Source organism: Rhododendron vialii, chromosome 4a (genome assembly GCF_030253575.1).
Source record: "Rhododendron vialii isolate Sample 1 chromosome 4a, ASM3025357v1".
NCBI classification, from domain to species: Eukaryota; Viridiplantae; Streptophyta; class Magnoliopsida; order Ericales; family Ericaceae; genus Rhododendron; species Rhododendron vialii.
This window is the reverse complement of record NC_080560.1, coordinates 39,717,530-39,732,418: the sequence shown is the minus strand read 5'-3', so window position 1 is coordinate 39,732,418 and position 14,889 is coordinate 39,717,530. Positions and strand designations below refer to the sequence as shown.

General features: G+C 38.0%; 1 protein-coding gene across 1 annotated transcript; it reads left to right on the top strand.

The window, feature by feature from the left end:
• Positions 1–2,729: 2,729 nt before the first annotated feature.
• LOC131321664 (UPF0613 protein PB24D3.06c) lies at positions 2,730–11,584 on the top strand. The gene is made up of 9 exons (XM_058352549.1): positions 2,730–3,122; positions 5,950–6,026; positions 6,778–6,883; positions 7,661–7,753; positions 7,894–7,959; positions 8,709–8,854; positions 9,836–9,944; positions 10,934–10,998; positions 11,132–11,584. Exons 1-9 carry the CDS (start codon positions 2,901–2,903, stop codon positions 11,277–11,279), a joined length of 1,032 nt encoding a protein of 343 aa, XP_058208532.1. The 5' UTR covers positions 2,730–2,900; the 3' UTR covers positions 11,280–11,584.
• The last annotated feature ends 3,305 nt before the right edge of the window (positions 11,585–14,889 follow it).

Here is a 14,889-nt window from a genome sequence, read left to right as displayed (position 1 = left end):
GAACTTATAAAGGTATCAGTGATATATCACCCCGTTCCACTAAGGTTCTTGATAAACACTCGATAATGCAATGTAGGGTGCGCTAAATCTCTAGATTAATTTAAGTTAATCATCTAATTAGCTGTTTTTAATTACTTTTGCTCGTAGAGTATGCTAGATCTGTTTTGTTGGAAAATCACCAAATAAAGGAGTTTAAAACTCAATGTGTACCAAAGGCATTCAAGACCCGTAGGCGACCTGACAGCTCACCAAGACAAGGCATGGCCAAGGCAGAAAAAAGACCAAGTGCTGGCATATAATCACCTTGGCATCGATAGGAAGTAAGAGTTGCCATCGGTACCAAGCTTCTTACTGCGACAACCTTTATCTTCTCGGCATCGGTAGACCAAATTCTATTCAATCGGTACCGAGAACCTTATCTCAGCAGCGTAAGGCCATTGCCATCGGTACCAAGAGCCTTATGAGAGGATTTTCAGAGCGTCTCTTGAGAATATTCCTTGCGCGTACCTTGGAGTAAAAAAGCTCGTGATGTCACTTGTACAAACAACTTTTCGTATTGCATAATTTAGATCTAGCCTAGATTTGTTTTTTGAATTATTCTTCGTTGTTCTTCATTTTCCAGCTTTTTTTAAATTTAATTTTCTGCTTTAGTTAATTAGTTTTTGCTATTGTAGTCTTCATTAAAGTTGTAGCAGTTACTTCGATCTATTATTTAATCTAATTTTCTTCTAATGTTGTTATTTCAATTATGCTAAGTAGATTTTTGCTTGCTCTTATCTTCATACATATGTGTGAGTAGTTTTCCAAGGTTAGGTCATTGGGTGATTAGCACCTCATGACTTGAGTGAGTATCTTGAACCGCGTAATTGGGTGAAAATGTGATTTAACTTGAGCCGTGGGTGTTAATTTATTCCGAGACCTAACCTGCTTTTTATCCTAGTTTATTCGCTTTTAATTTAGCATTTTTTACTTTCCACCGCAAACATAAAACAAAATTGGCTGCCTAAAAACCAAAAACCTTGCTTACATTTAAAAATCCAACCAAGCCGTATTAATTTTTCCCTTGGATACGATCCCGGTCTTTCGGATTATTATGCTTCAATTTGATGCTTATATCCTACGCTTGGGGTGATCTTATTTGATATATCGACGAACGAAACAGTTCTCATTTTCTTACGTACTTATTTTTCTCTTTACAAGACAGAACATTCTTTCACAATACATCACATTTAATTCAAAAAATAAGTATATTTATCCTTGGTGAAACGGGGCTACCCTAGGTTTTATTTGGCAGTTCAATGCTTTGTTTGGTTTAGTTTTTGAATTTTCTTTTTTAACTCTCCTCTGCCTGGATTTGATTTCTTGACATGTGCCATTCATATTTTAACTAAAAACTAAGTATTATTTATATACTTCGAATATTTTCTTCAAATTTTCACTCCACCCTATTGTTTATTCCTCGCACTATACTTGAGTCACATAAATCGCGTGCGCGAGCGTGAAAACATCGTTAATTAAAATTATACATCCCAACCTACTAAAATTTGCAAGAGCAAGAATTCAGAGCACAAGCGCATGCAAATGCAAAAATTGAGAGCAAGAATGCAAGGAATTTTGAAAGATTACACGACTAGGCACTGCACATTTCTTTTGACATTGGATCTCATGGATTGGTAAGCAATTCTCAAAATTAGGAGCATATAGTATATACCACTAGAATATATATCAGTAAAAAACTCATTTAACCTCCTCTCCTGGATTGGTGGCATATAACCGCTTATGTAATCAGTCTTTTTTTTCTTTTTTCTTTTGGATGACTAAATGTGAAGTAAATAATATAAAGTGTTTAATAAAATTACAGAAATTGTTGAACAATATTATAGACACAGATGTACAAACGCAGAATCAAACACAAAGTCGTTGTGAGGCGTTCAATGTATATGGGTTCCCTAAAGCAGCCATGGGGCTCAAGAAACTAATTTGGGCGTTTATAAAAAAATTCAACTTTTCTTCGAACGCTTAACTGTTGGAGGGGGCAAAGTGTGGCCGAGTAGGCACAAGATGCAACTTTTCTTCGATTGAGTAGTTGGAAAGATTTTAGTTTTCTGATCATTTTATCCTAAATAGTCATAATTAAATTTTGACTATAGGGCTTTCGTTGATTAATCCTAAGAAAATCGTAGAATCAAATATCTCTTAGGGCTAATCAACCCTATAGTCAAAATTTAATTATGATCATTTAGGATAAAATGATCAGAAAACTAAAATTTTTTCACCTGTTCAAACGGATTGAAATTTGGAACACTTAATTTTTTAACCAAAAATCGAATTTTATAAAAAAAAAAATGGTATGGATTGGAATTGTATTCCGCTAAGGGAAGAAGAAAATGAACTGGTCAATGGAGAGAGAGAGAGAAAGAGAGAGATGGGTTTATGTAAAATCTGGAAAATTTCATCTTTGAGATGGTTGTGTATGCTAGAAAGAGAAGGAGAGGGTAATTTTGTCCTTGGGTTTCAAAAATAATGGCCTGGAAAATTTTTCCATCCAAAAACCCTAACAGACAACAAACGGAAGGGTTAGGGTGGCAGCGAAATAATAGTTAAAGGGGGTTAAGTGTTCGATTGAGTAGTTGGAGGGGGCAAAGTGTGGCCGGGTGATAGTTTAAGGGGGCAAAGTATAATTTACCCTTTATTTTAGTTTTTCTTTGTCTTTTTAACAGACCCGAGAAGGATCTCCTTCGCTGTGCACAGCACCTGCCACCTAGTACTACAATTCAAACATTCATCACAAAACCCCACCCCCCCGCTCTCTCTCTCTCTCTCTCTCTCTCTCTCTGTTGTATGATTACAAATCCGCTCGAATCGTCGATATGAACGATGTAGAATAACACCTCTCCGATATGGATCTCTCAGCTGCAGCAACAACTTCCCCTTATCTCTCATCCACCTCATCCTCAGCTTCCGCGAACTCCTGGTTTTCCGGCATTGTTCGCGGCCGCGGCGACCGCTCCGGCAGCGCCAAGATGTCCAACAACTCCTCCGCCGCCGACGTCGGTGGCCCGGTCAATCGCAAGAAGCAGTTCCGAGGAGTCATGTTCAAGTACGGTCCCAAACCTATTCAGGTACGAAAGGAATCGTTGTGTTGTTTTATGGAGGCGTCGAATTCTCGTCGATTTGGATTCGATTGAGTTGGTTGGGGATCTGTTCTTATTTGAAAAAAATAGATTTTTGAAATGTGTTGCATACGAGGCTTTGTCCCGGCTTTAATTGGCCCCGCTACTGGACGGTGTGACTGTTCCAGGAGGGGAGTAGTTGAGGTGCATGTAAGTCTACTCGGACAAGTTGGTTATAAAAAAAAATGGAGACTTCATTAGTGTTCTGCTTGCGACATGATCGTAGTTATATATAGGTGCTTTATATGTTAAAAAATGTGAAGGGGGATTGGAATAGACTATCGAAAATTGTGTTAGGACTACATGGATGCACTTCATTTCAGGCTCCGTTCGTTTGTTTGGGCGTAAAATATTTCATCTATTTTTTGGTATTTAGTTGTGTAAAAAATACAGAAAACATTTTACATGTAAAATATTTTTCATTACTTGGATGAAAATGACTTACTCTCAAATCTTCCGTAAGTTATTTTCCGAAATGAACCCGCTGCCTTCTACTGCAATTCTCATTGCTCAATTTCCTCGATCGTCAGTATTGACCCACGTTCAATTCCAATATTTTCAAATTTCTTCACCGTTTTAAGCCCCCATGTCTCTCTGCACTATTTTGTCCTTTTTTCTGAAAGTATTTTTCAAGTGCCAACCAAACACCAGAAAATAAAAGTTTGAAATTTGTTTTCTGAAAAAATATTTTACATCGAAACAAATGGAGCCTTAGTGTAAAAGGTGATTTTGGAGGAAAATTCTCTACATCTATGCCTACAAAATGAGGAACACTATAGGCCACATGCTAAGGTTGGCATCGAGGTCGAGACCTGAGGTTTAAGGGTTTACTCTCTCCTAGGTCTTAGGTACGAAGCCCGCTAGGTGCTAGCTAGGTGCTAGGATCAATTTTGTAGGGCCAGTCTATAGCCCCGATTTTAATGGGCTCACCTGCTAGTCAACGGTGGGATTTGTCCTTGAGATTCATCTCAGTGAACTTAAGTTGGCCTAGACACCCTGAGTCATCGAAAACAAGGAACTCCGATGGGGTAATGTAAAGTCAGTGACTTGAAAGGAAAGAGAATGAGATGAACCATGTAGAAATAGAGGTAGCTAGGCATACGCCTGAATAGTGATGAGGGTGTTCTAGTTTTAACTTTTTGTTCCTATTTCGTTTAGCTAGGTTGTAACTGGGCATTGAGTTGACAAATCCAAGTTATCCCTCCTTTCTGAGCTAGGGCTAGTTTATCGAGATTTTATTCACCAGGCTGACTCCCAGCTGTGGCAAGTTCGTAATTTGACTTTGTGGGAATGCAATGATCTGTCTCGATCACCGTTCTGAGAAGACAAGAAGGTGTGCATACCTGATGTATGCGCTATGAAAATCTCAATATCCAATCCTCTGACTGTTCATTATCAAAACTGAAGCAGTTGCAAGGAGATCAAAAGGGATATAGGATAAAAGAGTGAAGCAGTTAATGAAAATTTTAGCTGAGAGAAGGTCAGTAAAAAACTCAAATGAATTTCACGTCTAATTTTGGCACAGAAAGCAACATTAATAGCTTTGAAAAGGGGAACACTAACATGGTGTTCTTCCTGTATGTAAAGTTAACCATATCTTTATTTAGTGCAAGGATTGTCTTCAAAATGCCTATGTCGTTTGGCCATTGAGGAGAAGTTCGTGGGAAGACACTGATAAGTCCCATCTTCTGTTCTTCTTATGGGCCTTGTGGGTTCTTTGTAAGCATAGCTTACTATAGCCTACTTCATGCTCTTTCCTTTTTCTTAATTGGGTTTTCCAATGGAAATAATATGCAGTTTCATCTATTGGCATTTGGCATGCATTTCTCGTTTTCCTGGTGACATCTTTCTCCAAATAAAAGGTTCATGATCTTAGATGTTTAAGTTAATTGCAGCCTTGCTCCTTTTTTTCATGGATTTCTAAACAGAAGCGATTGAGTAGCTTATGTGCTTCTGCAAAAAAATTGTTTTTCAGTTTTGTTTTTGGACTTAGGAATGTTGGCTTTGTTCATTTAAAAGGTTGAATTACTTGTTCACTCAGATAGCTATGTTTTGGATCATTCAAACGTCAAAGATAAATTTCCAAGTCATGCACTTTCTTTGTCAGTTGGTTTAGGGAAATTGGAAATTTTCATCAAACATGCACACATGATTTATTACCAAGTTGCTTTGCAGCTTTGCAAGTTGGGTTAGTTCTGATGGTCAAATCAATCCGTTAACCATATCTGCATAATGAAGCCTTAGCCTTTGGTAATTGGTATGTTTAGAAACCACATCACCTGTCATAAAGATTGAAGCTCTAGTAGTTTTTATTTTTATTTTTTTGAAAATAAGTGATACAGCGTTGAACTTTTGGTACTTTTCGATAAGGCCACTGCCTCCATCTTCTGCAGTTGTGGGATGTTATTTTCTGCATGCGCTGTGCCCTTTGTAGTCAGCATTTTACACAATCCATTGTTGTTATTGGTGTTGCATAATTTTCCTGTGACGAAATTGTATCAACTTTAAAACACTGGGCCTCAACAGGTACTTATCGAAAATCCTACGTTTGGTACTAAGGGAAGAACTTTAGGATGTTGCTTTTACTTGAGCAATTCATGTATTCACTTTTTAATTGCTAGGTGTATGTGTGACATCAATAAAAAAATGTTTTTTTTTTATACTGAAAATCACTTTGGTTTTGTTTGGTTATGTAGTCCTCAATTACTTATCTTTTAGGTTGTCTGTTGTACCATCTTTTTCTTTGGTGGTTATGGCATTCTTTTTCTTTGGGCAGGTTGCATTCAAAACCGGTGATTATAAGCAACAAGTCATTTTCATTGGTGGATTAACTGATGGATTTTTGGCCACTGAGTACGTCCTGTAACTATGAAAATGCTTTAACTTCATGTTGTCTCTTAGCTCCCTTTAGTGGTTTTTTATTACCTTGCCGATATTTGAATTTTTGATATTGTAGCTAGGCTAAAAGTGGTTTTAGCGTTGGAAAAATGGCAATAACCAGTGGAGATGCTCTGAGAGCACCAAGAGCAATGGTCTTTAGAAAATTCTGCTTTATGGTACAAAATATGGATCTTCATATAGGACTATTCTTAGATAGCTTGATATACATTGTTGGGCCATTTCCTAACAGTTTAAGCTTTTGAGACAATTGGTAACCTAACAAATAATATGTAATGTCGCAACATAGGGGTTAAAAATTAAGTTTTCATCTACAATGACATTGTAATATTGGGCTATTTTACCTATACAACAAATTTGGTTTTAGCATTTCGAAGTAGTGCTGGCTAGCCTTCAGGCCATCTAGAGTCAAGGACTGAGCTCTTGTGTTAGCGTAAGTCAATCTTGGATTTGTGCCAACCCATAAGAAAGGATTTTGCTGAACTTATCAAATTGGTCTATTTTGTATGTAATTTCATCATTTATGGTACGAAACATGGATTATGGCTGTGGATTCATCGCTGGTAAGTACTAGCAAATTGATTCCAGAAAAGCTAATTTGTGTCATCACATTGCTCTTAGGCAATAATCCTTTCTCAAGCGGTAGAAAAGAACCCATTCACATGCAATTTTTGCATTTCCTAAGGGAGATATATTTTCTTTGCAGATACTTGGAACCTCTGGCAATTGCTTTGGATAAAGAGAAATGGTCTCTAGTTCAGTTTCTGCTCTCATCTTCGTATACTGGATACGGCATCACAAGCTTAAAAGAAGTAACTGCTTGTTTCCCTTTCCAATTTTTTAATCTCTTAAACCATGTGTCATTATGGGTTCCTTTATTATTGGTTCGTTTGGTGGTGTCATTATTCGTTCATTTGGTGGTGTCATTCTTTATATATCTTGTTTCATGACATCTTTCTGACTGCTCTATTTTTATCCTTCTAAGCTTCTAAGACTATGCAGTATCTCAGATTTCTTGTCTCATGTACTTGAAATAAGTTTGAGTTTTGTCTTGCAAAAGTGCTACTTTGGTGAATTCCTTACAAAAGCTTAGTGGTGAGAGAAAATCCTCATCTTACTTATTCTTTAAGAACTTACTGATTGGATATCACTTAATAATTGCTTGGATATTTGAAGTTACCAGGTTGTTCCAGGCAAATAACGAATTGGGGAGGGACTTGTTTCATGTAGTTAAACTTCTGTTACCCTGTGATTCTTTTCATTCATGGAATGCTGTCTTGATTATCATGACTCTTTCTGTTAGGATAGATAATAAAGATCAAGCATTGTTCACTTTTGTTTAAGTGCGGGGCCGTGGCGGTGGGTTGCTGCGCTAGTTCCCCCTTGGTTTACATTGCATGGGTCGGTCCAACATGGCCCTGCCATGGGGTGGTTCCTACATCATCAAAAGAAAAAAAACTTGGTTCACTTCTGTTTATCAGTGCATCCTTAGCGTCATGCTGGTACCCATGGGATTCTTGATCTGCATGTTTCCTGTTTGTTGATTTCCTGCACAAAAAGGTTCTCTACTCAAATTTACATTATTACAGGATGCTATGGAGCTTGACCAATTGATCAGCTACTTAATCAACAAGGAAGATTCCGAGGGTGTAGTACTGCTTGGTCATAGTACTGGCTGTCAGGTGAGTGTCTGTTGTTTTCATTCCTTTTCTTTTCAAAGAACTTACGGGTTTCTAACAGTCGAAAGTTCAGTTTGAGATTTATAACCAAAACTTCATGAGAAATAAATTTAGCTAAGTCTTGTTTGAATATACGTCTGCAGGATATTGTATATTACACGCGGACCAGTGCTCCATGCTCCAGAGCAGTGCGTGCTGCTATCTTGCAGGTAATTTGCTATCTGAATTCAGTTACTAATTGTGCTTTCGTCATGTGAAAACTTCTGACATAATATGCATACTTCTTTTAAGCGGAAAAGTTGGTGGTTGCAGCTTCATCACTTTCACTATGTGCCCTTGAATTTTTATTCTCTTTCAAAAGTTCATCACGTTGTGGTAGCTGTACGTAAACCGAATTTCTGTCATTGAATTTTATGGTTGGGTATGGAGTCGATATATAAGATATTTTCTAGGTGTGGGTGTATATATGTTTATCTGACTGTTACCATCGGATGCCTATGCATTTTCAGTCTCTTGATTGAAAGAAGAGTCAAAGTTGATAGTTGATACTGTATAAAAATGGATAACTTTGCACCCTGGAATTTTTAAATTAAAGAGGGAAAGGGAGATATTGTGGTTACCAACTAAATGAGGAGCCAGTGTGTCTTTGAACAATCATGGCTCTCATGTAAACCCGAATTCGTGCACTAGAAATAGGACACACACAAACATCTTTCAATAGAATCCCACAAAACTCAACTAGTTTCTAGGAAATATACAGACACATGAATACCATGATTAGATAGAGAGATAATAGGTAGTCTTGAAAGCTAGAATAGGCTCTTCTTTTTCAATCTAATACAAAGTTTCTGTGCGAGCCTTCTTATTTAGCTGATGGAGTTTTTCTCTTCCTGTTTTTATGCCTGGATGTTATGCTGTAATTTACAGGTTTTTTCCTAATTGTAATTGGATTGTCTAGGCTCCTGTTAGTGACCGGGAATATAGAGCAACACTTCCTGAAACAGCTGCTATGATTGACTTGGCTTCAGAAATGATAGGTGACGGTCGGGTGTCAGAGTTAATGCCAAGGGAAGCAAATCCCGATGCCCCAATCACTGCCTCTAGGTGAGGGTGATACAAGTTTGCTTGCTTTTATTTTTTCTTATCTTTTTACCATCCTATCTTATGGTACATTGGCAATTTGACTAGTGATAGCTTAGATTTGTTCTATTTCGTAAAAACCTGCTACCAACCAATATGTTTTACCCTGGCCTCCGTTATTATGTTGTGCTGGTGACACAATACATTCGAACGCACTCAAAAGATAAATACAAAACACAAGCCAGGTATCATGCATCAGGAACTTTTGCTGAACTCCCTTTGCACTGTCCTTGTATTGTCTTCTGTCAGTCCTAGTTATGGTTTTAGGTTTGGCAAGGTAGAAATAATCAGAACTCTGAAGCAATGTAATTCCAATAGTTCAAAATAAAAGAGTTCAAAGGAGATCAGAACCATCTTACTGATTATACAAAGCTTCACAATTTATACCTGTTGATTACTTGGAGAGTTAAGTCCTTCTCGATGATTCGTCCAGGGGAGCTGAACATGAAAAACTTACGGACAACCTGTAGAGTTAGAGAAGGTATTTGTTTCAGCGCATGGAATCTTCGTTACAAAAAGTTGTAACTGGTTAAAGACGTGTCACTTTTTGACATCATAAATAGAAGTCGTGACATCCTGTTTTACAAGAAAGAGAAAAAGACTAATGGCTTATGGTGTTGACTGCTTAATGAGATGACCACCTCCTGGAGAGAGAAGCCCTTGTAGTGGACCAGTGGTTCCATATATGTGCCTTCCACGAACACTTATGTTTATAGGATTTATTTTGTTCTTTACTTGCAATCTGAATACGTTGTCCGTATTTCAGTTTTCTGACTTGGGAATTGTTCTCTCTTTTCCGGTATCATGAGTTTTCTCCACCCAGAAATTGAAAAAGAATAGAAAACTTTCCGTTTTCTTCCCTGTTTCTATTTATACTGTTGGCAGTTAAGATTGTGTTTTATCTTTTTGCCTTGGCTCCTTAACTGAAACAACAACGTATTGCAGATATCACTCCCTTTGTGCGTACAATGGGGATGATGACATGTTTAGTTCTGATCTTAGTGACGATCAGCTGAAAATGAGACTTGGGCACATGACAAACACACCTTGCCAGGTAGGCACATCTTTTCATGCTTTCTTTGCTGTCGACAGATGCTTGTGTTAGAAATGCAACCTAGGGGCACAAGAGAACACACCACTCTTTTTTCAATCCGATAACAGTACTTGTACTACATTTGCAATGTGTCAAATCAAGTAAGGGAAAAGGCTGGAAGGAAGGTTATGCAAATCGGTAAATCAAATCGGTGAATCATTCGATTCACTTGAATTTCCTGAACTCATTTTTGACTCCTTTTTTGTGAGTGGCTTTTTTGTTGTTGGAAAAGGGATCAAACTAATTTTTAGTATTGTTATATGTCATCTTTTGTCTATGTTTCTCCTTATGTAGTATTATAGGTAATAAGAAAGGGAGATTTATTACGAGAGTTGATGGAAAATGACAGATAAATCAAATATAGCCACCCTATAGACCTTCTAAGGGTTTGATTTATACTTTTAACTCTTTTTTCCCAAAAAAAAGACCATAAGTAGGAGTCCCAAATCCTCATTTCATGGAAGTTGCAATAGAAGCAGCTTACCTATTACTCCAAATTATGAAATCATCATTTAGAAGAAGCTTTTTATTGATTTAGGTCTAAAACTGTAATTATAGTAGTATTTTTTTGTTACCCAGATCAATAATATATGTAATTATAGTATTTTTTTTGTTACCCGGAGCGATTCACGATTCGGAAAAGGACCATTTTGTTTTTTTTTTTGGGTAAAAATTGACCATTTCGATTCTCAATTTGATTCACACCACTATGTGTAGTAATAAGCTCTATAAAATCCAAAAAATGGTCAACAAAGGGATTTCCCTCGGTCTCCCAAGTCCAACTTAAACTAAATTAGTGCAAAGGAGTTGCCAATTTCTTTCATTCAATATGAGCCACGTCACAGGTAAAGGACCATCTCCAGTTTAGCAATGTGCATGATTTCTTGATTGATTTGCATAAGAATGCTGTCGTGTCTTCTTGGTTTATATGGTCCTTGTTCTTTTTGAAGGTTATCTTTTCAATGGCTGATGAATATGTGCCAGATTACGTTGACAAGAAAGCGTTAGTCGACAGGCAAGTGCAAGAATCTTTCTCAACCAACATTTGCAATTCATAGCAAAAAAATCTTGCAAGTTTTCTGGCGTCTTTGGATGAAGTTTTAATTGGACCGATAATGATGTCTTACATCCAGTTTCATCTGATGCAGATTGTGCAGAGCAATGGGGGGTGCAGACAAAGTCGAAATTCAACATGGAAACCATTCGCTGTCTAACAGAGTCGAAGAAGCTGTCCACGCAATAATAGACTTCGTTAAAAGAGACGGACCCAAAGGATGGGACGATCCGTGGAGCTAATTCGTTCACTCCCTTGTACCATTTTATGCTTTTGATTTATTTTTTTCCCCCTACATTTTCTGTTCTTGTTTTTTTATCCTATTCTCAGTGTAGCATCTTTTTCCCACATTGGTTTATTACCCTTTTCCTATGTTAGTGGTTGGAGAGATTGAAAGGTTGTGAGTCTGAAGTTACATAAATGTATTTGAGGAGAGAGATTCATTTCCAGTGTTTCATCCTGCGGAAGAGATGAAAACATGAATTTGGAGTTGTGTTATAAGATTTAATTTAGTAGAGAAAGAAAAGGTAAAGGTTTTCACTTCCTATATTTCTTGCTCTTCGCTTGTCCTTGGCCATTTTATATCGAGGTTTATTGTCAACTAACACATCCAATGGGAGAGGCCGGCTCGGCTTAATGGCGAGGTTGGGCTCCTGTGGTTTGTGCGGCGGTGGACGTTGAAGTTGATTAGGGTTCGAGGGTTGGTTTGGGTGGGCCGGTCCATGGTTTGGACCGAATTTGGGTGTTTTGGGCTTTTATTGTTCTTATTTGGGTTTAGGCTTGGGCTTTCTTGCATCTTTTCTAGACCTTTGTAAACTTTTGGGTGTTCCGGCCTCTGCCCTTGTGGTGTATTGTTCAACTCTTTGTTGGATTCCCTTCCTCTTTTCCTCCTTTTTAATAAAATTCAATTTTGCCGATAAAAAAAAGCACGTCCAATGGCTTGCGTCGGTTTTCGTCTGAGTTTAGCAATTTTTTTTATATCTTTATTTTTTTTTTTGTCTATTTTTATTTGTCAGAAAACGTGTAGTTGGCGAACAGTTTCAACTGTTTTGTGTATCCCAAATTATTTATAAAACCATGATGCAAGCACTTGGACACGCTCACAAGAGGGGTGGTATTCACAATTTGTCACAAGACCTATACCTCTGTTGTGGTGGGAAAGGCCTAAGGCCTTGTAGTGGGCCGGACAGCGGGTCGGTCACCGGGGCTGTCCGAAATGCCCAACCTGGGAAAGCCCACCCAACAGCCTAAGGGCGCCCTTAGGTGACCAAATGGGTAGACCTGTCTCGGAGCTTCACGGTCAGGCTAAGGTGTTGGGTTTGATCTTGGAGGATAGCGTATGGTGGTTGGTGGCACATCAGCGCGGAGCTGTTCGGTCTGGCCACGTGGCACCACTCGTGGTTCGGCCATGTTGTTCAGTCACGTGCCACCTAACAGTGCAGCACAGCACACAACAATCGTCATGAATGACGTCAATCCAAGAAGCAGTTATTTGTGACACCATAAGAAACACAAGCTATCTTGGAGGCCATGACAAGTAATTTTCTATAGAGAATTAGAGAGGTTGGTTGTCCTTACTCACTCTAGCTCTGTACTTCCCTTCAATTGGGACTTACTTTTAGCCATTAGAGTGCCTACTGGTCGACTTGGCCAGCTAGGCACAAACGCGATTTCTAGTTTTGTAGAGCTAGGTTGGGAATAAAGAGTTCAATCCAAATCTAACTCAAGAGATCCATGACAGGAGATCCAACTTTGAACACCATGGAGAATCAAATGTTCCATGAGCACTTTACCAATTTTCCAAAAGGGGAATGCCACTACCATCCAATTACTAGAGAGCCCAAAAATACAACGGACATAGATAGATATGCACAGATTCGAAGATAAATGTATTCAGAATCGTTTGATGTATGTGGGTTCTACTCTACCGTGTAGACTCGTATACATCGAATGATTTAGAAAACATCTATGTCCAGATTTAGACGTACCATAGCATTGGTGCCCATTGAATTCACTGCAATGTGAGCCCTAACCTCACTCAATTCTAGTCAGCAACCTACAGCCATAAAGAAGAGAGTAAATGCACCGGCAGTGACATGTATGAGGCATGACCACATGAAGATTCGTGACAAACATGCCAATGCCCAGGAAGCAGCTCCAAACCAAAAGAATAATTGTGGTAAAAGTTGATTACTAGTACTATAAACATTTAAAAGTTTCTCTTATTGGTTTGCAAGTCAAAAGAAAAAGTAGAGGATGTAACTAAATGATTTTAGGGGTGTGGAAATATTCATCTCATCACTATTAGCGCGATACAATTATATATCTGCGGAATTATATGTCTTTATTATTAGTTTTATTAAAATGATTTAATGCTTCACCAATCTTTTAGACATATACTCCACGCCAAAGGAGTGTCAATTCACTTGTTTCTTTCTAAAAGCAAACCTTCCACTCTAAAATTCTAACAATTTTTTTTCTTTTTAATAATCAGATGTCCGGATCAACTTGTGCTCACCTCAATTAGTTCAATAATTAAATTGAAATTACCGATTCGGATTTCTCCAAAACCATAACCATCCTTCTCACAGATTCTTATCTATATGAATGAAAATTCAAGAAACCGTAGTTAATTACTATGTTTCACGAGCTCCACAACCCGGTCTCTGCTACGGAACTAGACGGGAGCCACCGACGGTCACGCGGGGCCCACTCCGGGTCTCACACGGATGATCCGAGCCGTTCAAAAATTTTAAAAAAAAATTCCGAGTGGGCCCGCGAGAGCTCAACTCCATCCGATGTATGTAGGTGCTCGATCCAATCATACCATTTTGAATCCGAAATGGGTCCCTCATGCTGTCTGTGGCCGTAGTCGGTGGCTCCCTTCGATTTCTTTAGCATTACCGTTCTAGTAATTGATGTCAAGTCAATTCGGATAAAGTTTGAGTTCAGCATCTATAATTGGGACACTTTCTTATTGATTTGGTAAAAATTCACGGTGCTAATTATTTCTTCATAAAGTAAACATGGGGGAGAAGATGTATCCACCTTTTTGTTTGGAGTAGTAATTTACCTTCTCCTAAACCACTTTTGAGACATCTTTTAGTGGATCGGTTGGCTCCCAAACACTTGCTCATTTTCAAAGTTTGAAAATTTGCTTTGACTAAACTAGAGAAATATTAACACTAAAATTGGATGGTTTTGGGGCACGGGGTACTGCAAGCTGTTGTGACTCGAAAATGGATTTCAACCCAACTTGAAAATTTAATTTGCACAAGTTTACATTGTAAAGCTCGACGAGTGAAATATTTGTATTGAAAACAAATTTATTGGATATCGATAACTTAGTGACCAAAGTACATTGTCCACCTTTTTGTTTGCGGTAGTAATTTACCTTCTCCTAAACCACTTTTGAGACATCTTTTAGTGGATCGGTTGGCTCCCAAGTACTTGCTCAATTTCAAAGTTTGAAAATTTGGTTTGACTAAACTAGAGAAATAAGACCTATAAAAAAAAAACTAGAGAAATAAGTAATAGAGTAAAATTGGACAGTTCTGATAATTAGGGCACGAGGCACAGCAAGCTGTTGTGACTCGAAAATGGTTTTCGACCCAACTTCAAAATTTAATTCGCATGGGTTTACATTGTAAAGCTCGACGAGTGAAATATTTGTATTGAAAACAAATTTATTGGATATCAATAACTTAGTGACCAAAGTGCGTTGTTTTTGGAATATGAATAACAAATATAATTTGTAAGTGACACTCTTAGGTAAAATTCATCTGATTATGTTGTTATTGATATCTACATAAATATTCTACTCATCAAGTTCTATGAAGTGAGCCGTTCGGG

What these genes read in the sequence shown, in the direction of transcription:
- LOC131321664 (XM_058352549.1), top strand. Translation starts at nt 2,901, where the DNA reads ATGGATCTCTCAGCTGCAGCAACAACTTCCCCTTATCTCTCATCCACC. An exon ending in GTCATAGTACTGGCTGTCAG is followed by an intron (nt 7,754 to 7,893) that starts GTGAGTGTCTGT and finishes ATACGTCTGCAG; the next exon opens with GATATTGTATATTACACGCG. An exon ending in TGACAAACACACCTTGCCAG is followed by an intron (nt 9,945 to 10,933) that starts GTAGGCACATCT and finishes TTCTTTTTGAAG; the next exon opens with GTTATCTTTTCAATGGCTGA.